The 25866-nt window shown below is 42.9% G+C and overlaps 1 protein-coding gene across 2 annotated transcripts in view; it reads left to right on the forward strand.

Moving 5' to 3' along the window:
* The first annotated feature begins 1095 nt into the window (after nucleotides 1-1095).
* The window catches only part of sumf2 (sulfatase modifying factor 2), a 46973-nt gene continuing 22202 nt past the window's right edge, over nucleotides 1096-25866 (forward strand). The window contains exons 1-3 of one of the 2 annotated variants that reach the window (XM_072243146.1): nucleotides 1096-1193; nucleotides 3399-3543; nucleotides 13349-13463. In XM_072243146.1, coding sequence (XP_072099247.1) covers nucleotides 1124-1193; nucleotides 3399-3543; nucleotides 13349-13463 — 330 coding nt within the window. In that variant the 5' untranslated portion in view covers nucleotides 1096-1123. Of the gene's footprint in view, nucleotides 1194-1335; nucleotides 1406-3398; nucleotides 3544-13348; nucleotides 13464-25866 lie in introns of those variants that run through there. The other variant, XM_072243147.1, reaches the window with a different exon arrangement.

The following is a 25866-nucleotide window of genomic DNA, read 5'->3' on the forward strand; positions in this document are numbered from 1 at the left end:
CTATGTGCCCAATCCTTAGACAATTATAGCACCTCAATGGCTTTGGCACATACACCCTTACTGGGCAACTCATGAAACCCAGGAACACCTTCCTTGGCACTCTGTCTTCTTCAAATTCAATCAATACTGATTCACTTTCCTTTTTCACTCTCTCCTTTGTTGTTTTCAGTCTTTGAACATTCATTACTTTTCCTCCTTTGATATTCCTCTTTAACTCCTCCATATTTATACTCATTGGTACCCCCGAGGTCACTCCTTTACAACCACCATTCCGTGCTCCCACCCTCCCTGTGTATTCCACCTTGCATTTTCCTATCTCTTTAAACTCGAGTGCTTTCTCAAGTTGTTCCTCATTTGCACATCTTACCAATAGGTTGTCATCATTAAGGACTTTTGCAAATATTATTTCCCCTATCTTATTTGACAGAGTTGTTGTTAGCACAAATGGGTTAATTTTCTTCATATGTCCCTGAGCCTTCTCATTAAACCTAATTATAACAACACCTTCTCTCTGAACAACAGGAATTCAGCAGATGCTGGAAATTCAAGCAACACACATCAAAGTTGCTGGTGAATGCAGCAGGCCAGGCAGCATCTCTAGGAAGAGGTGCAGTCGACGTTTCAGGCCGAGACCCTTCGTCAGGACTCACTGAAGGAAGAGTGAGTAAGGGATTTGAAAGTTGGAGGGGGAGGGGTTCACTCTTCCTTCAGTTAGTCCTGACAAAGGGTCTCAGCCTGAAACGTTGACTGTACCTCTTCCTAGAGATGCTGCCTGGCCTGCTGCGTTCACCAGCAACTTTGATGTGTGTTGCTACCTTCTCTCTCAACTTGTTCATCTTCCTCACTTTCAGAGCTCTCTCCACTGTCATTTCCTATTCTTTTACTCCCTTTGTCTCGGTTTTCATTCATCCGTCGCCTCACTCTCTTTATTTTCCGCAGCTGCCTACCTCTGGTCCCGAATCCCCATCCCGCTCTTTCCCTCGCCGCCATTAGCGGACCCGCACAACCCCTTCTCCGCAATTCCCGCTCCGATCGTCCAGCGCTTTACGCACTGCTCCGGCCAATCCGCGGTCGCCACGTCACAGCTCGGCCCAGGCGGCCAAGCGGGGCCTTTACGGGCGTCATGCGCTGCCCGCTGCTGCTGCTGCTGCTGCTGTTGCCGCCGCCTCCGGGGGTGGCCGGGACCTTAGCAGGTGTGTGGCCGGTGGGAGCAGAGCATCAGTGATGGTGGCGGCGAGGGTGGGTCCCCAGATGGCGAGGAAAAGGGAGCGGAGTGTCCACGGCAACGGGTTTGGGGGAGGGTGTGGTTACCCAGCAACGCGGGGAATGGGAGTCGATGTCTCTTCAGGAGAGATTGAACCTGGCCTCTGTAAGAATGAGACGTAATCCCAAGTGACACCACAGGGTAGGGAGGGCGATGTTTACAAAACATTTCATTTAACACTCAGTTAGCATCTGAGCAGGTGGAAAAGTACACGACCCTTGGTCAAACTGGGAAGAGGGGAAGCATACTAGTGTCTGGTAGCAGAGTAGGTTGAGGAGGGTTGTGCTGCAGAGAATACTTTGGCAATTCATCTGGATTGGATTGATGAGGAGAGATGGCATAGCTAAATTTTGGGGAGAGGTAAACAACAAGAATTCTGCAGATGCTGGAAATTCAAGCAACACACATCAAAGTTGCTGGTGAAGGCAGCAGGCCAGGCAGCATCTGTAGGAAGAGGTACAGTCGACGTTTCAGGCCGAGACCCTTCGTCAGGACTAACTGAAGGAAGAGCTAGTAAGAGATTTGAAAGTGGGAGGGGGAGGGGGAGGGGGAGATCCAAAATGATAGGAGAAGACAGGAGGGGGAGGGATGGAGCCAAGAGCTGGACAGGTGATTGGCAAAAGGGGATACGAGAGGATCATGGGACAGGAGGTCTGGGGAGAAAGACAAGTGGGGGGGGGGAACCAGAGGATGGGCAAGGGGTATAATCAGAGGGACAGAGGGAGAAAAAGGAGAGAGAGAAAAAGAATGTATAAAAATAAATAACGGATGGGGTACGGGGGAGGTGGGGCATTAGCGGAAGTTAGAGAAGTCGATGTTCATGCCATCAGGTTTTGGGGGGAGGTGCTGCTGATAGAAGAACATAAAATAGAGTAGATAGTCAAAATTGTTTCCCATATTAGGTGTATGAAAAACAAGAGGTGTAGTTTTAAGATGAGAGGAATGAATTTTAAAAGAGATACCTACATTGAGATATCTGGAATTCACTGCCAGAAGTGGTGGTTGAATCGGGTATAATTGCAACCTTTAAGAGGGGAGATATATAGAAGTGTATAGTACTAACATGGCAAAATGGCGTTAGTGTAATGGGCAGTAGGCTGAAGGGTCTATGCTCTACAACTCTAATTCAGACAAGGAAATATCTGATATAGTAAGACTAGATGAATTATTGTAGCAGTCAAAATCAGAATAGGCTTTTTTTTCGCTGTGAAATACAATGCTAAAATAAAGTATGGGGGGGGCAGATACTGAGCTAAAATAATGATTTTATAAATTGGAGTCCAGAAGGCTGCACACGTCCAGATGGAACAGATCTTACGTCAGTGTGGAAGGCTATAGTCAGAAAGATCAGGTTGGAGTGGGGATGGTGAATTAATATGGTAGGCAACAGTAAGCTGAGAATCAACCCTACAATTCCTCCCAATCTGTTTGGTTTCTCCAGTATAACAATGAATACAATACACCATACTGGAGGAAGTGCCAATGAGTTGCTGCTTCACCTGGAGAGACTGTTTGGGATCCTGGATGGTGAGGAGGGCAGAAGTGAGAAGTATTTCCTGTTGTTCTTGAGAAGTATTTCCTGTTGTTGCATGGGGAAGTGCCATGAGATAGGGGGTGGGGTTTGAAAAGGATCCTGGTCAATATGTGCCCAGTTGTGAAATCTTGTTGGAGCAGGTAGAAATTGTAAAGGATGATGTGTTGATTGCAGAGGCTGGTGGAGTGGAAGCTATGGACCACGAAACTCTGTGCTTGCTCTATCCAGGAGAGGGAATGAGGTGTGGGAAATAGTGAGGAGTGGTCCAAGATTCTGCTCACAATGATAGGGAGTAGCCATGATTCAGGAATTTGGAGGGGTATTCTCTTGGTTCCAGTGTTGTGGACCAGAGGTGACAGTCTCAGAGTAATAGTCAGCCAATCAGGGGAGGTGAGAAGAAATGAAGTGCTAGAATCTTCTACCTGAGAGGGATGTGAAGGCACAGTCACAGAATAGATTGCTGTATTTAAAGGGAATCAGAGGATATCCTGACAGTGCTTTGACAGTGGTGCTGCAGTAAAAGATTAGCCATGAACTTATTGAATGGCCCGCTCCTGCTGCTACACTTATATGTTCTTTCTCCTTTTGTGACAATTGTAGATAAAGATCTTGTCAATTTGCCTGGTGGAAGTTTTCACATGGGCACGAATGAGGCCGATGCCAGGGATGGAGAAGATCCTGTCAGAGAAGTAACCGTGAAGCCGTTTGCCATAAGTCAGCATCCAGTCACTAATGCAGAATTTAGGTTAGAAAAATATGTAATGCTTATAGAAATATTTTGCTTTAAATAATTTCTGGATAAGTAATTCTGTGGTGTAGGGGAAACTGTAAGAAAGAAAATTCTTACCCATGTCATTTTGTGAGTGATAATGCTCAGAGTTAATTAAACTCAATTTATGTCCATGTTTATCTTTTGACGTTTATCGTCCATGTGTTTCCACCACAAAGTGAGTTAACAATAACATTATACTGAATTAATGAAGGCCATGGAAATATAGAAATTTATGTCACATTAAGACTTCTTGGGTTGCTGGATGGTGAGGAGGGCTGAGGTGAGGGGACACATCTCCTGTGGTTGCATGTGGAGTACCATAGGATAAAGGAGGTTGAAAGAGTAAACGTGGCCGGCTATGTACTTGTTGATTTTTTTTTAAAAAGAGCATTTTAAGATATCCCTCCATCCCAGCTTTGCAGGTTACATCTCTTCAACTGGTGATCCAGATTGCATTTAAATATGTGGATGGTTTTTCCCTCACCCCTTTAAGCAGTGAACTACAGATTCCTACAGCACAGAGGTACAGCTTGTAGATCCACTGCCTCAGGATCAGTCCTGATCTTGAGTGTTGTGTGAGTGGAATTTGCACGTTTTCCCTGTGATTATGTGGGAATTCCCAGTTCCTCCCACACCCCAGACGTGCAGATTGTTGGCTTAATTGGGCATTGTAAAATTCCCCTAGTTTGTCGATGAATAGTGGAAGTTTGGAGAAGATGAATTTTGGAAGAATGGAAAATATTAGGATTATTTTGGCCTTCGGTTTTATTCCTTGATCAAGGTTTTGCATTTATTAGAACTGATCTTTCTCTGGACCATTTTTACGGCTCGGTCACAGCTTGTCACATCCCAAGTCTCTTCCCATGGCCACACTTTGTCCCCCAATTTCTTACGCAATATACCACTTAAAACACGTAAATCTCTCTCCTTATTATGAAACAACTCATACTTTTTGCGTAGTGAAGTTCCTGTACTATTTTTAATCACACAATAGATCTTGTCCCATGTTTTTGTCTTTTTATCAAGCACGGTGTCTACTGCTCAATTCTCCTGGTTTCTTTACCAGACCTTGATTCTTACCTGACTTTAATTTTTTCCCGATACCGGCGCATGGTATCTACTATTCAATTTTCCTACCTCCTTTACTGGACATTAATTTTTACCTGACACCTGCACACATTGCCTACTGTTCAATTTTCCTGGTTCAATTTACCCAACTTCAATTCTTAGACAACTCTAAATTTTACCCGACCCGTGCCACCTATCCAATTGTATGGTTTTTATCCTTTCATTTTTTTTTAACCAAACACATTGTCTACTGCTCAATTCCCCTGTTTTTCCTTACTCGACTTTAACTCTTGCCCAATTTTAACTTTTACCCGACTCCTGTCAGCTGTCCAATTTTCAAATAATTGGCCTATCTTATACGAGTCTCTCGGCAGATTCGATCCGGGTCCTGTCAAGGTCCTGTGCTGAGGTCTGGGTGAGGGGCAGAGACTCACACCGGTATCATAGGGAGCGACAAAGACAATTCGTCTTTGCAGGCCCTATCGGTCCTCATAGATAGGATGTTTGGTCTGTCACTTAGCCCGCCTCTGTATCACAGTCCCGATACCCACAGTACCCTGCTCACAAGTGCCAAGTGTGGAAGTCGAATCCAGATAAAGTAACTCAGAGACCATATAAGTACAAACTCCTTATTCAAAGCCTCTGGGGCTTTCTCAGCTAGTCGAACAAACAGGAACAGTCTGTGACTGTTCCTGCCTGGTCCACCAACTAACTCACAATTCCCCTTACAAAATGGATATAGTCGTTCAGATATCCCTACGCATACCAAGCTGCAGACAGACTTATCTCTGTGCTTGACAGTACCGCGAGACAAATTACGGAATAGGTATAATGGCCACGTACACAGAACAAGCTGGAGCGGTTTTATCTATGTGGATGACTGCACAAAGAAACAAAGACCTTGAAACAGTGTCTAACTCCAAGAAGAAATATGGCTCAGCATAGCTTAACACATCTGTTGATCATCAGTGGTGTCTTTCAGAAAAAACAGCCTGCTATGTTTAAGTGACCGTATTAACCCTTTACATACTTTATCGGTCTGGCTCCAAGCCTCAAGCTTTTTGGCTTCCTCTCTCGGCCGTCTCCTTGTTAGTGCTGTGCCCCAATTCTGTTGTATCATCGACAAACTTGATGATGTGATTGCTCGGATGTTTTCCATGCAGTTATGTGTGAGCAGAGTACACAGCAATAGGCTCCACTGGTTATACTCTTCAACTGCACTTGTTAACTTCTTAAATAAAAATATTCAAATACTTTAAGTGCTTTCCTTTCCTTATCCACTAATAAACTCTTTAATATTGTTTTTTTTTCTCATGTATGTGATGGCTTTTTCCTTGAGGTTTCTTTGACTATGATTGTTATTTGATTCTATCTCAACTGGCCTATTTTCAAGTTGATTCCATCATGTATGGGTTAAAGTATTTCCTAAGTCACATGCAAATTGTCACGTTCAATGAATCAGCAAATTGAATACACAACTCCAATATTTGTGTGGGAGAAGTGGGTTTAGTTCCAGAGATGCTGAAGAAAGAGGTAGCTCTTGGTTTCATTTAAATCAAACTGGGACCTTAGTCCTAGTCATAGAGTAATAGAAAAGTACAGCAGGCCCTTCGACCTATCTAATCCATGTTGAAAACATTTAAACTGCCTATCCCCAATGACCTGCACCCATACCATATCCCTCCATATCTGGACCATCCATGTACCTATCCAAACTTCGCTTAAACATTGAAGTTGAGCTACCATACACCACCTGTGCTGGCAGCTCATTCCACACACTCACTACCCTCTTGAGTGAAAGTTTCCCCTCATGTTCCCCTTAAACTTTTCACCTTTCACCCATGACCTCTGGTTGTAGTCCCACCCAACCTCAGTGGAAAAAGCCTGCTTGCATTTACCCTACCTATACTCCTCATAATTTTGTACACCTCTATAAAATCTCCTCACAATCTTCTATGTTATAAGGGATGCAGTCCTAACTTAGTCAATCTTTTCTTATAAATCAGGTCCCCTATACCCGGCAACATCTTTGTAAATTTGTTCTGTACTCTTTCAACTTTACTTACATCTTTCCTGTAGTCTTATGTGACCAAGACTGCACACAGTACTCTAAATTAGATCTCACCGAAGTCTTATACAACTTCAACATAAAATCCCATTTCCTGTACTCAGTGGTTTGATTTATTAAGCCAATGTGCCAAAAGCTTTCTTTATGACTCTATCTACCTTTGATGCTACTTTCAATGAATTATAGATCTGTATTCCCAGATCCCTTTGTTCTACCACACTACGCAGTGCCCTACCTTTCACTGTGTAAGACCTACCCTAGTTGGTCCAGCCAAAGTGCAACACATTGCACTTGTCTGCATTAAATTCCATCTGCCACTTTTCAGCCCATTTTTCCAGCTGATCCAGATCTCTCTGCAAGTGATGATAGCCTTCCTCACTGTTTACTACAGCCCCTATCTTGGTGTCATCCACAAATTTGCTGATCCAGTTAACCACATTATCATCCAGATCATTGATACAAACTTCTTCCACAAAGCCAATATCTAATCCAGTTTACTACCTCATAGAACCATAGAACATTACAGCACAGAAGCAGGCCTTTTGGCCCTTCTTGGTTGTGCTGAACCATTTTTCTGCCTAGTCCCACTGACCTGCACCTGGACCATATGCTTCCATACACCTCTCATCCATGTACCTGTCCAAGTTTTTCTTAAATGTTAAAAGTGAGCCTGCATTTACCACTTCATCTGGCAGCTCATTCCACACTCCCACCACTCTCTGTGTGAAGAATCCCCCCCTTAATGTTCCCTTTAAAATTTTCCCCCTTCACCCTTAACCCATGTCCTCTGTTTTTTTTTCTCCCCTAGCCTCAGTGGAAAAAGCCTGCTTGCATTCACTCTATCTATACCCATCATAATTTTATATACCTCTGTCAAATCTCCCCTCATTCTCCTACGCTCCAGGGAATAAGGTCCTAACCTATTCAACCTTTCTCTGTAACTCAGTTTCTCAAGTCCTGGCAACATCCTTGTAAACCTTCTCTGCACTCTTTCAATCTTATTAATATCCTTCCTGTAATTTGGTGACCAAAACTGCACACAATACTCCAAATTCGGCCTCACCAATACCTTATACAACCTCACCATAACATTCCAACTCTTATACTCAATACTTTGACTTATAGAGGCCAATGTACCAAAAGTTCTCTTTACAATCCTATCTACCTGTGACGCCACTTTTAGGGAATTTTGTATTTGTATTCCCAGATCCCTCTGTTCTACTGCACTCCTCGGTGCCCTACCATTTACCTTGTAGATGGAACTAGATAGGAGAATAGTTTAGCTCGTTGTGGAGTGGCGGAGCAGACTCAATGGGCCGAATGGCCTACTTCTGCTCCTTTATCTTGTGACTATATAGAGGTACCAACTAGAGAAGATACAATATTATATCTCCTATTAGGAAACGAGTTAGGGCAGGTGACGGAAGTGTGTGTAGGGGAACACTTTGGTTCCAGTGATCATAAAGATAGATCTGGTCATCGGGTTGAGGTTCTAAACTGGAAAAAGGCCAAATTTGAAGAAATGAAAAAGGATCTAAAAAGCGTGGATTGGGACAGGTTGTTCTCTGGCAAGGATATGATTGGTAAGTGGAAGGCCTTCAAGGGAGAAATTTTGAGAGTGCAGAGTTTGTATGTTCCTGTCAGGATTAAAGGCAAAGTGAGTAAGAATAAGGAATCTTGGTTCTCAAGGGATATTGGAACTCTGATAAAGAAGAAGAGAGAGATGTATGACATGTATAGGAAGCAGGAAGCAAATAAGTTGCTTGAAGAGTATAAAAAGTGCAAAAAATACTTAAAGAAATCAGGAGGGCTAAAAGAAGACATGAGGTTGCTTTGCCAGTCAAGGTGAAGGATAATCCAAAGAGCTTCTACAGGTATATTAAGAGCAAAAGGGTAAGGGATAAAATTGGTCCTCTTGAAGATCAGAGTGGTCAGCTTATGTATGGAACCAAAAGAAATGGGACAGATCTTAAATGGGTTTTTTGTGTCTGTATTTACGAAGGAAACTGGCACAGAGTCATTGGAAATCCCCTACTATCACAACTTTGTTTCCTGCAGTTGTCTGCTATCTCTGTAGATTTGCTCCTCCAATTCTCGCTGACTATTGGGTGGTCTATAATACAACCCTATTAATGTGGTCATACCTTTCCTCTTTCTCAGCTCCACCCATATGGCCTTGGTAGACAAGCCCTCTAATCTGTCCTGCCTGGGCACTGCTGTAACATTTTCCCTGACTAGCAATGCCACCGTCCCCACCCTTCATTCCTCTGCCTCTATCAGGTCTGAAACATCGGAACCCTGGAACGTTAAGCTGCCAGTCCTGCCCCCCCCCCCCCCCCCGTAGGCAAGTTTCACTAATGGCTATAATGCCGTAATTCCATGTGTCAATCCACGCCCTCAGCTCATCAGCCTGCCCCACAATACTCCTTGCATTGAAATAGACACACCTCAGAAGATTATTACCACCACACACAACCCTTCTATTTGTGACTTTGCATGAACTTTTAACATCATTTATTTTCATCCCCGCTTTGCTATCTGCTCTGGCACCCTGGTTCCCATACCCCTGCAAATCTAGTTTAACCCCTCCCCAGTAGCACTAACAAACCTCCCTGCAAGGATATTGGCATCTTGAATGCCAAGCAACTGAACTTTCTTGACCAATCTCCCATGGTCAAATCTTGACCTTATCAAATGCCATGTAGACAACATCCACTGCCATGCCTTCATCCACTTTCCTGGTAACTTTCTTGAAAAATCTGTAAGATTGGTTAGACGTGATCTACTACATACTAAGCCATGCTGACTACCCTTAATCAGTCAACATCTATCCAGATATTTATATATCCAGTCCCTTAGAATACTTCTCCCACGACTGATGTCAGACTCACCAGCCTATAATTTCCTGGTTTATGTTTAGAGCCTTTCTTAAACATCAGGACAACATTGAATTAAGTTGAGTTGACTTTATTACTTACAAGGATTTACATGAGGAGTAAAAATCTTTTATGTTACTTCTCTGTCTAAATGTGCAATTTATAGTAATTTGTAATAAATAGTATGTACAACAGGACAGTCAATATAGCATAGAAATACAATTGTGTCAGCGTGAATTAATCAGTCTGATGGCCCGGTGGAAGAAGCTGTCCCAACTAACCTCCAATCCTCTGGTACCTCTCCTGTCACCAAAAATTATTTACGTATCTCTGCCAGGGTTCTGGCAATTTCTGCACATTCCTCCTGTAGGGTCTGAGAGAAACACCTTGTCAACCCTGGGGATTTATCCACCCTGATTTGTCTCTTACTCTGTAATCTGTATAGGGTCCGTGAAGTTGATGCTGCTTTGCCTCATTTCTATAGACTCTGTGTCCATCTCCTGAGTAAATACAGCTGCAAAAAAACATTGAAGATCTCCAATATCTGTTTTGGCTCTGCACATGGATTACCATTCTTAACTTCCAGATGACCAATTTTGTCCTTTGCAATCCTTTTACTCTTCACATATCTGTAGAATCCCACAGGATTCTCCTTCACCTTGTCTGCTAGGGTAACTTCATGCCTACTTATAGCACTCCTGATTTCTTTCTTAAGTGTTGTCTTGCATTTCTTGTACTCTGTAAGCACCTCGCTTGTTCCTAGCTGCCTGTGCCTCCAATGTGCCTACTTATTTTTCTTAACCAGGGCCTCAATATCTCTTGAAAACCAAGGTTCCCTACACTTGTTATCTTTACCTTTTATTCTGACAGGCACATACAAGCTTTGTACTCTCAAAATGCCACTTTTGAAGACCTCTCACTTACCAAGTACTCTTTTGCCAGAAAACAGCCTGTCCCAATTCACACTTGCCAGATCGTTTATGATACCATCAAAATTAGTCTTTCTCCAGTTTAGAACCTCAACCGGTGGGCACCTATCTTTTTTGAATATTTAAGTTGAAACTAATGGCATTGTGATCACTAGATTTTCCCCGACATAAACCTCTGTCACTTGCCCTGTCTCATTTCCTAGTAGCAGATCAAGTATCGTACACTCATTGGGACTTCTACATACTGATTAAGGAAATTTCCTGAACACATTTCACAAACTCTATCCCATCTAGTCCCCTTAGTATGGGAGTCTCAGTCAATATGTGGAAAGTTAAAATCACCTACAATAACAACGTTATGTTTCTTGCAACAGTCTGCTTTCTCTCTACAGATTTGATCCTCTAAATTCTTCGGTAGTCTGTAATATAGCCCTATTAGCATGGTCATACCTTTCTTATTACTCAATTCCATTCATAACACCACACTGGACAAGTTCTCCAGTCTCTCTGGATGGAGCACTGCCATGACATTTTCCCTGACTAGTAACAGCACCTCTCCTTCTTTAATCCCTACTACTCTGTTGCATCTAAAACAAGGAGACCTCAGAATATTGAGCTGCCAGTCCTGCCCCTCCTGCAACCAAGTCTCACTAATGGCTACAACATCATAATTCCAGGTGTTGATCTATGCCCTGAACTCATCCGCCTTTCCTACACAGGCTTCTTGCATTGAAATGTATGCAGCTGAGGATACTAGTCACACCGTGCTCTACCTTTTGATTCCTGACTTTGAGGTCTTACCAACATCTATCGCCACAAGTTTTCCTCTAACTACTGGTACTGTGGTTCCTTCTCTCTGCAACTCTAGTTTATACCCCACCATGCAGCACTAACAAATCTTCCTGCTAGGCTATTAGTCCCCTTCCAGTTCAGCTGCAAACCATCTCTTCTGTACATGACCCACCTTCCCTGGAAGAGAGCCCAATGCTCTAAGAATCTTATGCTCTTCCTCGTACACCAACATCTTAGCCACGTGCTAAGTTGTCGAATGTACCTATTTCTGACCTCACTAACATGTGGCACAGGTAGTAATCCTGAGATCACAACCCTGGAGGTCCTGCCCTTTAACTTACTACCTAACTCCCTGATCTCCCTTTGCAGAACCTTGTCCCTCTTCCTATCTATGTCTTTGGCACCTACATGGACCACGACCTCCGGCTGCTCACACTCCCAAAGAATGCTGAGGACTCAATCCACGATGTCCCAGACCTTAGCACCTGGGAGGCATCCAGGAATTTCATTCTCACCCACAGACCTCCTTTCTTTTCCCTTAACTAACAAATCCTAACCCTGACTATCACTACAGCCCTTCCCTTCTGAATTGCAGAGTCAAAGTGTTATAGACCCAACCACTGTGACTTACCTCTGCTAGGTCATCCCACCCTCCCCCCCCCCCCAAAAACAGTTTCCAAAGGGGGATGGCCACAGGGATGTTTAATCCCTTTCTCCTTCCTGACTCTAGTGAATAGGGCTGTAGAAAAGGCTTTCAACTGAATACTGTGGGGAGGTGGGACAGACATGGGAGGTTCCTGTGAAATTTAGAACATTAAAGAGAAGGGTCACAGTTATAATGCAGAGTAGTAAAATGGGCCAGAGTGTGTCAGGAAGTGACAGGCATTTAAATGTAAGCTTATACCCACAATTAGTGTCAGGGCAAGGGAAGATGGTACAAAGACAAAATTAAAGTATAAGATGATCGATCAGAGGCATTGATCATGTGGATAGTCAGAGGCTTTTTCCCAGGGCTGAAATGGCTAGCACGAGAGGGCACAGTTTTAAGGTGCTTGGAAGTAGGTACAGAGGAGATGTCGGGTAAGCTTTTTACGCAGAGAGTGGTGAGTGCGTGGAATGGGCTGCCAGGCGGATACGATAGGATCTTTTAAGAGACTCCTGGACAGGTACATGGAGCTCAGAAGCATAGAGGGCTTTGGGTAACTCTAGGTAATTTCTAAGGTAAGGACATGTTCAGCACAGCTTTGTGGGCCGAAGGGCCTGTATTGTGCTGTAGGTTTTTTATATGTTTCTAAAGGCTCTTTCTCTGAATGTGCCTGGCAGTTGTGAAAAGGGAGGAGAGTGAATCATCCCTCTCATGGAAATGGTGGTGGAGCTATGGATCTCTCTGCTTGAAAGACTGGTGGAAAAAAAGCACTTGAAATGTTATACATGCGTCATTATAACCTGGGAGCTCTGCTATTAATGTATTATAAGTAGCTGCTCCTTTGCTTTCATGGGGAAAGTGGGTTTAACTTCATATTCCACAGCCTATGGACTCACTTTCAAAGACTCTAACACTCATTTTCTCTGTATTTGTTTACTTATTATTATTTCTATTTATGCAGATTGTCTTGCACATTGGTTGTTTGTCAGACTTTGTGTAGTTTTTCTTTGATTCTAGTGGATTTCTTTGTTCTACTGTGAATCTCAGGGTTGTATATGGTGACATATATGTACTTTGATAATAAATTTACTTTAGCCTTATTTTGATTTGAATCCTTTTGCTGAAGATATTAAGATACTGAGAGTGCAGATCCTGAGATGGCTGATGCCCATGTAGGCTACGACAATATGTTTCTTGGTTTACAGCTGAGTTGAATGATTTTTACATATTCCAAAATACCTACTTTTGGCCATGGCTGAGATTACAGACAAAAATTGCAGTCAACTGTGAACAGGGGAAAATACTGTATTGCAATTTATTCTTTGATGATATGATACAGAAGATTACCAGTCTGCAATCATCATTATTTAGTTTTTGGCATTTTTGCAATTTGTTGCAGAGAATTTATCAGATCACAGAAGTACAAAACAGAAGCAGAGACATTTGGCTGGAGTTTTGTATTTGAAGACTTTGTTTCAGAAGAACTGAAAAGCAAAGTAACACAAACAATCGAGGTGTAGTAATTTCTTCTTTGTTCTCTTTCCCAAATCGGATGTTGATATTATGTGCAGAAGTGAGCAATAAAGGAGCTAGAAATATATATTAAAGCTTGGATCTTGGAAGGAGTGGGGGCTAACTGCTGATATGATCTTGATGAGGAGTCTTTTACTCTGTAAGAGCCCTCTCATTATTGAAATGGATAAAGACATACATTTTCATGCATATTCCATCCAATCGGTAACACCAAACCTGCTGTATAGCGTGGTACTCTATCTCTGAAATACAAGGACAAACCAGTGAATTTCCAGGTAATTAAAATACAATAATACAGTAATTGCAAAATGTTAGATGCTGGACATCTGAAATACCAGCAAGCTGTTAAGAGAAAATAAAGTTAATCTTTCAGGTCAAAGGTACATGTTCAGAATCGACAAAGTGCTACTTATTTTCAGTAAATTCTTTGAACAAAGCCAGGACTGGTGGTGGCAGAATCTGATAGAACTGAGGAGATTTTGGAAGACTTCATGGATGTTGTCAGGTCTAAATTCAATAAAATACAGTGAAGGAAAAAAATACCAACAGAAAGTAGTAGATGTATTTAATTAAAGGTGTCAAATTCAGGCCTTGAAGTATCAAAGTTCTGAATACTCAGGATATTAAATTTTTGCAGAACAGTATTCATCAAAGTAAATAAAACCTTCTGTCACATCGTTAGAGATGGACAATATCTGTATAGGTTTGTTATGCTGTAACCTTACAGTAGATCTGGATTCTATTAATTGGAAATGATACAAAATTTTGAATGGAATAGAAAGGGTTTTTCCTGAAGCAAGTAACCTTTTGAAACGTGCTTGTGGATTGAGGAGTTGTTAATAGTATGGAAAGTAGACTTAGGTTGTAGAGAGGGATCATTGTTTTGGTCAAATGGCAGATGGCGTTTAATCTAGAGAAGTGTGAGGTGTAGCAGTAGTGAGGCTAGAATATACACCATGAATGTTCAGGTCTTCAGGAGCATTGAGGAACAGAGGGACCTTAAAGTGCAAGTCCATTGATCCTTGAATATGGCAATGCAGATAAAGACCATAAGGCATAGGAGAACAATTAGGCCATTCAGCCCATTGAATCTGTCCCACCATTCCATCATGGCTGATTTATTATCCTTAACCCCATTCTCCTGCATTTTCCCTCACGATGCCCTTTGATGCCCATCCTAATCAAAAATATAACAAAGTCCTGGTGAAGGGTCTTGGCCCAAAACATTGATTGTTTCCATAGATGCTGCGTGGTGTGCTGAATTCCTCCAGCATTTTGTTGCTTGTGTGTCTGCAGATTTTCTCTTGTTTGTGATTAAACTCTGCTTGAAGTATACCAAATGACTTGGACTCCACAGCCATCCGTGGCAATGAATTCCCCAGACTCAATACTCTCTGGCTAGAGAAATTTCCCCTCATCTCTGTTCTAAAGGGAATGTCCTTGTATTCTGAGCCTGTGCCCTCTCCGTGTCTTCCCTGTCTAGGCCTTTCAATATTTGATAGGTTTCAATGAGATCCCCTCCTCATTCTTCTAAACTCCACTGAGTACTGGCCCAGATCCATCAAATGCTCCTCACACCTTAACTCTTTCATTCCTGGGATCATTCTTGTGAATCTGGTCTGGACGCTCTCCAGTGCCAGCACATCCTTCCCCAGATAAGGGGCCCAAAACTACTTACAGTACTCCATGCGGTCTGGCCAATGCCTTATAAAGTCTCAGTATTACATCCTTGAGTTTATTTTCTAGTCCTTTCAAAATGAATGCAAACATTGTATTTGTCTTCCTTACCACCAATTCAGCCTGCAAGCTAAACTTTACAGAATCCTGCAGGAGGACTTCCAAGTGTTTTCCAGTTATAATTTCTGAATGTGCCTCCATTTAGAAAATAATCTATGTCTATGTTACTTCTATGAAAATGCATGAACATACACTTTCCTACACTGTATTCCATCTGCCACATCTTTGCCCAGTCTCCCAATCTGTCTGTCCTGCAGCAGACTCCCTGCTCCTTCAACACTACCTTCCCCTCCACCAATCTTTGTATCGTCTGCAAAGCCATCAATTCCATCACCCAGATCATTGACATATAACAGGAGGTGCCAGCTCCCAACCCAATGTGAAATCCAGTGGCACGCAGCCAGCTCTGGCATCTCCTTCACTGGTTACCGCGACAGGTGACTCCCAAGGCATGAGGGCCTTGTCCATGCAATAACTGAGGCCGCGCAGATCCCCTGATGTTGGCTTCACCGTAAGATATAGGAGCACAAGTAGGCTATTCAGACTATCGAGCCTGCTGTGCCATTCAATCATGGGCTGATCCAATTCTTCCGGTCATCCCCACTCCCCTATCTTCTCCCCATACTCTTTGATGCCCTGGCTAATCAAGAACCTATCTACCTCTTGACATGGCCTCCACAGCCGCTCATGGCAGCAAATTCCACAGATTTACAACCCTCTGACTGAAGTAATTTCTCCGCATCTGAGCTCTAAATGGACGTCCTTCAATCCTGAAGACGTGGTCCCTTGTCCTGGACTCCCCTACCATTGGAAATAACTTTGCCATATCTAATCTGTTCAGTCCTTTTAACATTCGGAATGTTTCTATGAGATCCCCCCACTCATTCTCCTGAACCCCAGGGAATACAGCCCAAGAGCTGCCAGACGTTCCTCATACAGTAACCCTTTCATTCCTGGAATCGTTGTTGTGAATCTTCTCTGAACTCTCTCCAATGTCAGTATATCCTTTCTAAAATAAGGAGCCCAAAACTGCACACAATACTTCAAGTGTGGTCTCTCAAGTGCCTTATAGAGCCTCAACATCACATCCTGCTCTTATACTTCATACCTTTAAAAATGAATGCTAACACCACTGACTCAACCTGGAGGTTACCTTTGGGTATCCTGCACAAGGACTCCCAAGTCTCTTTGCACCTCTGCATTTTGAATTCTCTCCCCTTCTAAATAATAGTCTGCCCATTTATTTCTTCCACCAAAGTGTATGACCGTACACTTTGCAACATTGTATTTCATTTGCCACTTCTTTGCCCATTTCCCTAAACTATCTAAGTCTCTCTGCAGGCTCCCTGTTTCCTCCACACTACCTGCTCCTCCACCTATCTTTGTATCATCAGCAAATTTAGCCACAAATCCATTAATCCTACAGTCCAAATCATTGACATACATCGTAAAAAGCAGCGGTCCCAACACCAACCTCTGTGAAACTCCACTGGTAACTGGCAGCTAGCCAGAATAGGATCTCTTTATTCCCACTCTCTGTTTTCTGCCAATCAACCAATGCTCCACCCATGCTATTAACTTACCTGTAATTCCACAGGCTCTTATCTTCCTAAGTAGCCTCATGTGCAGCACCTTGTCAAAGGCCTTATGAAAATCCAAGTACATCACATCCACTGCATCTCCTTTGTCTACGCTACTTGTAATTTCCTCAAAAAATTGCAGTAGGATAGTCGGGCAGTATTTTCCTTTCAGGAAACCATCCAGGTACTTCGTAATCTCATCCCTAACAATGGATTCCAACAACTTCCCAACCACTGATGTCAGGCTAACAGATCTATAGTTTCCTTTCTGCTGCCTCCCACCCTTCTTAAATAGCGGAGTAACATTTGTAATTTTCCAGTCATCTGGTACAATGCCAGAATTTATCGATTCTTGAAAGATCATTGTTAATGCCTCTGCAGTCTCTCCAGGTACTTCCTTCAGAACCCGAGGGTGCATTCCATCAGGTCCAGGAGATATATCCGCCCTCAGATCATTAAGCTTCCTGAGCACCTTCTCAGTCATAATTTTGATTGCACATACTTCACTTCCCAGATGCTCTTGAATGTCCGATATACTGCAGATGTCTTCCACTGCGAAGACCGATGTAAAATACACATTCAGTTCCTCTGCCATCTCTGCATCTCTCTTTACAATATCTCCAGTATCATTTTCTATTGGTCCTATATCTACTGTTGACTCTCCCTTTATATACTTTAAAAAGCTTTTAGTATCTTCTTTGATATTAGTCGCCAGCTTCCTTTCACAATATATATTTTCCTTCCTAATGACCTTTTTAGTTTTCTTCTGCAAGTTTTTAAAAGCTTCCCAATCCTCTTATCTTCCCACTAGCTTTGGCTTCCTTGTATACTATCTCTTCTGCTTTTACTTTGGCTCTGACTTCACTTGTCAGCCATGGTAGTGTCCTTCTTCCCTTTGTAAATTCCTTCTTATTCTCATTTTTCTCAGAAACTCCAGCCATTGCTGCTCTGCTGTCCCTCCTACTAGGTCCCTTTCTTGTCCACTTTGGCCATTTCCCCTCTCATGCCATTGTAATTTCCTTTATTCCACTGAAATACTGACACATTGAATTTTATTTTTTCCCTCCGGAATTTCAATGTGAACTCAATCTTATTGTGATCACTGTTCCCTAAGGGTTCCTTAACTTTAAACTCTCTTATCACCTCCAGATCATTGCACAACATCCAGCATAGCCAATCCCCTAGTGGGACCAACAACAAGCTGTTCTAAAAAGCCATCCCTTAGACATTCTACAAATTCTCTCTCTTGTGGTCCAGTACTGACCTGGTTTTCCCAATCCACTTTCATGTTAAAGTCCCCAACGATTATCATGACATTGCCCTTCTGACGTACCTTTTCTATCTCCTGCTGTAATTTGTAACCCAATGAATCAGTGAACCAGAATTGCAATACTCTATGTTACCAATGTCCAACAGGGTCTTGTGAAGACAGTAAAATTGCATCTTCCAGAATCTGCAGAACTCTTGTGATTATAACTTGAATCTGGCTATTTTATTGGTTAAATATTATGAATAGAATTTCAGTTAAAAGTAGTCAGGTGTGAGAAGACCACACTACCTTTTAGTCTGTTCTTTCCTTTCTCTTCCCTTTGTCTAGACTTGCTGATCTTTTGCTTGTCTTTCATCATGTTTCTTCCCTCAAGTTCTTTGCCCTTACAACACTTAATAAAACAATCCTCAGCTATGGAATTTGTGCTTTGTTCTTGAATTCCGAAGAAGCTTTGAATTGCAAAAGCATCAGGATTCAGCATTCAAGAAGTGTGGGGTTATGCACTTCGGTAGGAAGTATAAAGGTGTAGATTACTTTCCATATGGGGTGAGAATTCAGAAAATGCAATGTTAGCACTCTTTTCGAGAGGGCTCGAATATGAAAGCAAGGATGCAGTGCTAAGGCTTTATAAGGCATTGATCAAACTGCATTTAGAATATCGTGAGCAATTTTGGACTCCATATCTAAGATGTGCTGTGCTGATGAAAGTCAAAAAAAGTTCACAGGAATGATCGTAAGAATAAAAAGTTTAACCCCTGTGGAGTGTTTGATAACCTTGAATCTGTTTTCAATGGATACAACCAGTTTCAATGAGACCGTCATTGGGACACCATAGTAATCGTGGGTCAAAAATAACATCTCCTCGCTGATAAGCAACACCAGTGACCTTAAGGATGCATGCTTAGTCAACTGCTGTACTCTGTCTACATCCATAACTATGTGCCTAGGCACCATCTATAACTGCCAATGTCAATTTTTGTTGGCAAAATTTCAGATAGTGATGAGGAAGCATACAAGAGTGAGACAGATCAGCTGGTTAAGTGGTATCACAACAACGACCTTGGAATCATCATTAGTAAAACTGAGGAATTGACTGTGGACTTTAGGAAGGGGAAACTGAGGGAACACACACCAGTCCTCATCAAGGGATCAGCAGTGGAAAGGGTGAGATGTTTCAAGTTCCTGGGTGTCAACATCTCTGAAGGTCCTGGGCCCAATGTATTGATGCAATTACAAAGAAGGCACAACAGGGACTATCTTTCATTTAGAGTTTGAGGAGACTTGGTATGTCATCAAAGACTAGCAAAATTCTACCATGGAGAGTATACTAACTGGTTGCATCCCTGTCTGCTGTAGATGGGCCACTCACAGGCTCAGAAAAAGTTGTAGAAAGTTGCAAACTCGGCCAGCTCCATCATGGGCACTAGCCTCCCCAGCATTGAGGACATATTCAAAAGGTGATGCCTTTTGAATACGTCATCTGTCATTAAGGAACCCCTTCATTCAGGACATGCCCTCTTCTCATTGCTACCATTAAGGAGAAGGTACAGAAGCATGAAGACACACACTCAGCGTTTTAGGAACAGCCATCAAATTTCTGAGTGGACAAAGAACCATTATTTTCCCCTCTCGTTTTGCACATTTAATTTACATATTTATTGTAGTTTGTATTGTTTTTTAAATTATGTTTTGCAATCTACTGTTGCAATACAACAGATTTTCTGCATACACCAGTGATATTAAACCTGATTCTGACTCAGACTCTGAAAGGCCTGGATATGGAGAAAATGTTTCCATTAGTGGAGAGTCTAGCCACAGCCTCAGAATAAATGGACATTCCCTTAGAACTGAGATGAAGAGAAATTTCTTCAGCAAGGGGGTGGTGAGTCTTTGGATTTGTTACCTCAGAGGGCTGTGGAGACGAACTCATTGTGTGTATTTAAGGCAAATATTGATTGGGTTTTGATTGTGAAGGGGATTAAGGGGTTAGGAGAGAATATGGAAAAATGTGGTTGAAAAAAAAATCTGCCATTATTGAATGGCAGAGCAGACATGATAAGCCAAAGGCTTAATGATCTTATACAGTATTATGAGTATGGATAGGATAGAATTCAGGAAACTTTTTCTCATATCAGGGCTAGATAAAATGACACACCATAGTTTAAGGTAAAGGTGAAGAGGTTCAGAGGGGATATGAGGGGGATCACCTTCACCCAGTGTGTGTAGAGTACCAGGAATATATTTCCCCAAGGAGTGATTAAAGCTGGGTCACTGACAGAACTTAAGAAACATCTAGGTGGCCACTGGATTTGCACAGAGCGCTGTGGACAAAGTGCTGCAAAATGGAATTATTATTGAAGTGCTAGCTAATATGAAAGGACACCCACTGGTCAGAGTGGATAGGTTGGGTAAGATGGCCAGTTTCATGTCTATGATGCACAGTGTGGAATTGAAGAGTGGGTAAAACTGAGAAGCAAAACCCCTTTCAGTAAGCAAGTGGTCAATCTTTGTGAAAGCTGCCTTGAGAAAATGATAGAAGCAAAAGATACTGGTTTATTGAAATTAAAATTTAATTGATTTAATTCAGAAACAGCTTTTTATGATGCAGTGCAGACGTATAGCTTGCTGGACAGCATGTTCTAGGAGACTTGGAAAAAACAATGAATTTGGTAACTTGCTGCAGGATACCCACCCTTTGTCCTGCTCTTGTAGCCATGGTGCTTATGTGGCTGGTCCAGATGAATTTCTGATCAATGCAGACCCTGGTTATATTGATGACTTGGGGCTTGGTTAGTAATGCTAGTGAATGTCAGAAGTGAGTAGGTATGCTTTCTCTTATTGGATGTGGTCAGTTCCGGCACTTGCATGGTGAGAATATCACTCCTTAAATTATTTCTTCATGGTTCTTTTGCTGATTATCTTAAAACAGTGTCCTCCATATTTATATATTTGATGTTGAACACTTATTTCAAATAATTTCTCAGACCTTTCTGCTTTATGGAGAACAATCTCAGCTTTCCTGGTTAATCAGATCAGTGAATCCCCTGAAACTTGGGCCCATTCCACTAATATTTTGCCATACCCTTTAAGACCAAGAGTTGAGACAGTGTTATAACAGGTAGTTAAATTGAATGACTTTCGCCATATCTGCTCCACCGAGAACTCCTGTAACATCACTGTAATACTGTTCACCTCCTCCTGACATCCAAGAGTATGTCACCTTTGAGCATGACCAAACCAATGGACACATAGCTAATCACCCAACTCTGTGCCAGTACCTCAAACTCTGCACTGGCACAGAGCCATCCATCTACTCCTGCCTTGTATTGCTGATTCTTGCATCCCAGTCTACTTATTGGTTTATTGTCATCCCATGTGCCAAGATACAGTGAAAAGCTTGCATATTTATTATGCAGATCAATTCATTACACTAACATAGAGCTAGAGAAGGTAAAACAATGCAGAATAAAGCTGAAAAGCTACTAAGAAAGTGCAGTGCAGGTAAACAATAAAGTGCAAGATCGTAATGAGGTAGACTGTGAGTCAATCTTGCTGTACAAGAGGTCTGTTCAGAGCCTGATAGTGATGGAGTAGAAACTGTCCTTGAGACTGGTGGTAAATGCTTTCCGGCTGCTGTATCTTCTACCCAGTGGGAGAGTGGAGGAAAGAGAACATCCAGGCTGAGTGAGGTCTTTGATTATGTTGGCTGCTTTACTGAGGCAGTAAGAAGTATAGACAAAGTTCTTAGAAGGAAGGCTAGATCCTGTGATGTGCTGAGCTGTCCATAACTCTCAGCAGTTTCCTGTGCTCACATGCAAAGCAGTCGCCATACCAAGTCTTTAGGCATACAAGTAGGATGCTCTCTGTGGTGTTTCAGTAAAAATAGATAAGTGCAAATGGAGACATGGCAGATTTCTTTAGCCTCCTGGAGAAGTAGAGGTGTTGGTGAGCTTTCTTGGCTGCGACATCAAATTGATTGGACTAGGACAGGCTATAGGTGATGATCAAACCTAAGAACTAGAAGTTCTCAACCTCCAACACTGTTGGTATAGAAGCATGTGAACTGCCCCCTGTTCAGTAGTTGCTGACCAGCGCTTTTGTTTTGTTGACATTGAGGAAAAGGTTGTTTTCATGAAATCGCATCACTAAGCACTGTATCTCCTTCCTGTACTCTGACGCATCATTATTTGAGATGTAGCCCACTATGATGGTATTATCTGCAAGCTTATAAATGGAGTAGGAGTAGGAGCAGTATCTGGCCACTCAGTCGTGAGGCTAAGGGGAGTAGTGTAGGGGGCTGAGAATGCAACCTTGTGGAGCACCAGTTTTTAGAATAATTGTGGCAGAAGTGTTGCTCCCTATCCTTACTGATGATGATCTGTGGGTCAGGAAGTCACGAATCCAATTGCAGAGGGAAACACTGGCTCCCAGGGTCCAGTGTTTGGTGATGAATTTAGTTGTAATGATAGTATTGTAGTCAGTACAATACAGGGATGAGTGTCTGGCCAGGAAGTCACCCTAGACTTGTTTCGGCAGTAGACAAATTAGAGTGGGTCAAGGTTGTCTGGAAGCTGGAGACGATGTGTGCCATGGTATTGTCACAGTTAGTGTGAGACATTTGCAGCTTAGGGTGTTGCAGTCTGAGTTCAATTCCAGTGTCACCTGTAAAGAGTCTGTATGCCCTCCCTGTGGTTTTCTCCGGATGCTCCGGTCTCCTCCCACAATCCAAAGATGTACTGCTTAGTAGGCTAATTGGTTTTTATGTGCATTGTTCCGTGATTAGGCTAAGGTTAAATCGGGGGTTGCTGGGTGGCATGGCTCAAAGAACTGGAAGGGCCTGTTCTGTGCTGTATCTCTAAATAAATGAACACACACATACATCAATGTTAGAGTCACTGGGCTAGTCATTAAGCCATGGTTTCTTGTTTTTCTTGGGTTCCAGGGTGATGGTGGTTTTCTTAAAGTAGGAAGGAACTGCATTCTGAAGCAGGGAGAAGTTTAAAAATGTCTGTAAGTACTCATGCCAGATAATTCATTCAGGATTTAAGGACATGGTCAGAGCCACCACTCAGCCAGATGCTTTCCACAAGTTCACCCTCCAGAAGCCTGAAATTAGGTCCTTGACATAGGCCGTAGATTCAGATTGTCAGGATGGGTTCCTTTCTGTTCAAAGCCTGCATGGAATTGTTAAGCTCATTGAGAGGGGATGTGCTGTCTTCAGCAGTGCTGCCTGACATAGTATGCAAACCCTACCACAGCTGACGACTGGACTGGGTCTCAATTTTTCACTGGTTTGGTCTCTTTGAATCTTTGAGAGCTTTACAGAGATCATATCTTGATTTTTTTGTAGAGGTCAGGGTCATGTCATTTGACTGCTGCAGACCTAGACTTCAGAAGAGTGTAGTTCATCCATGGTTTCCAGTTTGGAACCTGTCAGATTGTCCTCTTTGGTTCACAGTCCTCAACATAAAAGTATGTGTTGGTAGTGACTATTCAACTCAACTGGTAGCTGATTCTTTGAACCTAGACCAGTCTACTGATTCGAAGTAGTTGCGTAGACTCTCATGTGTTTCCTCAGACCACAGTATACGACTTTCTTTACTGGATTATCCTGTTTCAGCTTCTGTTTGCTTGAAGCAGTTGAGTACCTCAGACTGCTAAAGCAAGAGATTAAAGATTAAACATTCCAGCCAGTTCATCAAGCCCTTCCGCAGCTGTGAAGCGTCCGTCAGTGATTCAAGTTTGGTCTGGAATTGCCACTTCACACATGAGATGGTTTTCTGCAGATCGTACCTGGACCTCTTACAGTTTTCCCCAAGTTACGAACGTCCAATTTATGGACAACTCTTACTTACTGCCATAAAGCCTATTAAAATTTTGTCGGCTCGAGGAGGGAGAACGCTGTCCGCCATTTTAAGTTGGATCACGTTGCCGTTAACACTGTGTTGAGTGTGTAACTTTATATTTGGCTTACATTTTTCTTAGCAAGATTCGCCCTGTCCCCCCTTTCCCAGTCAGCACCACCCCCACTTGTCCCGTTTAACCTGTCTCAGTGCGGGTGGACTTTAGGACCCAGGGGAGCTCAGGAACTGCAGTGTTTCTGTTCCGTTGACGGACACGGTAAACGAGTTTAAATTATGGATTGATAATTCCCATCTCGTGTTTATTGCACTCTGTGATGAAGAATTTGTTGCGAGTAGGGGTTGGTTCAATCGTTTCAAAGTGAGGGCAAATTTACGTAATATTAAAGTGCAAGGTGAAGCAGCAAGTGCTGCGAGTTATTTTCCTGACGCTAAATAAGAACCGTATGTACCTGTTCTGACTTAAGTACAAATCCGACTTAAAGACAGACTTAGTAATGGATCTCGCTCGTCTCGTCCGGGGACTTACTTGTATGTCTTACGTGGTAGGCAGACCAGAATACCGCTGAAATAGTCCTTAGTAGACTGAGATCCATGGTTCATCCAGGGTTTCTGGTTGTGGACGACTGAATGATTTTGTGGGGACACACTTGTCCGCAGCTGTTTTGTAAAGTCCGTGACAACCATGGTGTATTCATACAGGTCCTCTGATGAATCTTTGAATGTGGCCCAATCCATTGACTCGAAGCAATCCCATAGCCACTCTTCTGCCTCCTGCAACCATCTCTTTGTTGTCCTTATCTCTGGAGCTTTGCTCTTTAGCCTCTGCCTATATGCAGGTAGGAGAAGAACTGCTAAGTGATCAAATTTCCTGAAATCCTAGGCATGGAACAGTAGGCATTCCTAATTGTAGCATAGCAGTGGTTGGGAGTATGGGGTGTCAAGGAGGGGTAGCACCTCTGGTGGAGGAACATGTCACATCCTTTTCAGGGCGGTTTGTTCACCTTTGGTCCCCACCTGGAACTCAGCTCTCACCTGTGGCTCCCCGTAGCTGTTTGCATGCGACAGCGGCCACACCCCGGGTAACGGCTTCGACAAGCCGGCTAAACCAGGTGAGGGTAGCTGACAGGTCTCAAACCCTCAGTGAGATAGAGAGTTTTCTATCCCAGCATGTGAAGCCAGACTCTGGCGGATTGAGCGGACGAGACCAATGGAAGGTCCAACGGTCAAGAAGGCGGTCTCTGCAAGCGTCATGGAATGCGTAAAGCACGACAAGACATAGAAGATGTCCTGGTCATCCACTGCGCCTAGTCCCATCTCCAGCCGCATCAACTCTTGTCTTGCCACTGGATCCAGATGGGAATTGGGAAGAGAGAGTGAGGCTGACGCTGCACAACTCTCCCTCACTTAAATCCAAATCAAACGCTAGTCTTGGCACCATCATATCCCGGCTGGTGGTGCAGTAACATCAGCGCTGGACTCCGGCGCGAAGGTTCCCGAGTTTGAATCCAGTTGGGCCACTCCCGGGCACACTTTCCATACATGTCGGGTTGAGTGTCGAGGTCTTCATCAGTGACGATGGACGAACCTTAATAGCAGTGGTAGAGTGTTTTGGTGACATGTTAATGATAATTGGGCATGATCAAACAAGCCTGATTGAAGTCCCCAACTATGATTTGAAATGTGTTGACATGGTCTGTTTCTTGTTTGGTGATCAACATTCAATATCTCAGTGGCTGATTAATGTCGGCTTTTGGCAGCACGTAACCTGCGGCCAGGATCATGGGGGAGAACCCTCTTGGTAAGTAGAGTGGTCGACACTTAATCATGTTCTAGATCAAGGGAACAAGAGTACAACAAAACCATTATGTCCGAGCACCACGAAGAATTTATCATGAAACATAGACCCCACTTCTTACCTTCTCCGAATCATAAG

The sequence above is a fragment of the Mobula birostris genome, chromosome 25 (assembly GCF_030028105.1).
Source record: "Mobula birostris isolate sMobBir1 chromosome 25, sMobBir1.hap1, whole genome shotgun sequence".
Lineage (NCBI taxonomy): Eukaryota > Metazoa > Chordata > Chondrichthyes > Myliobatiformes > Myliobatidae > Mobula > Mobula birostris.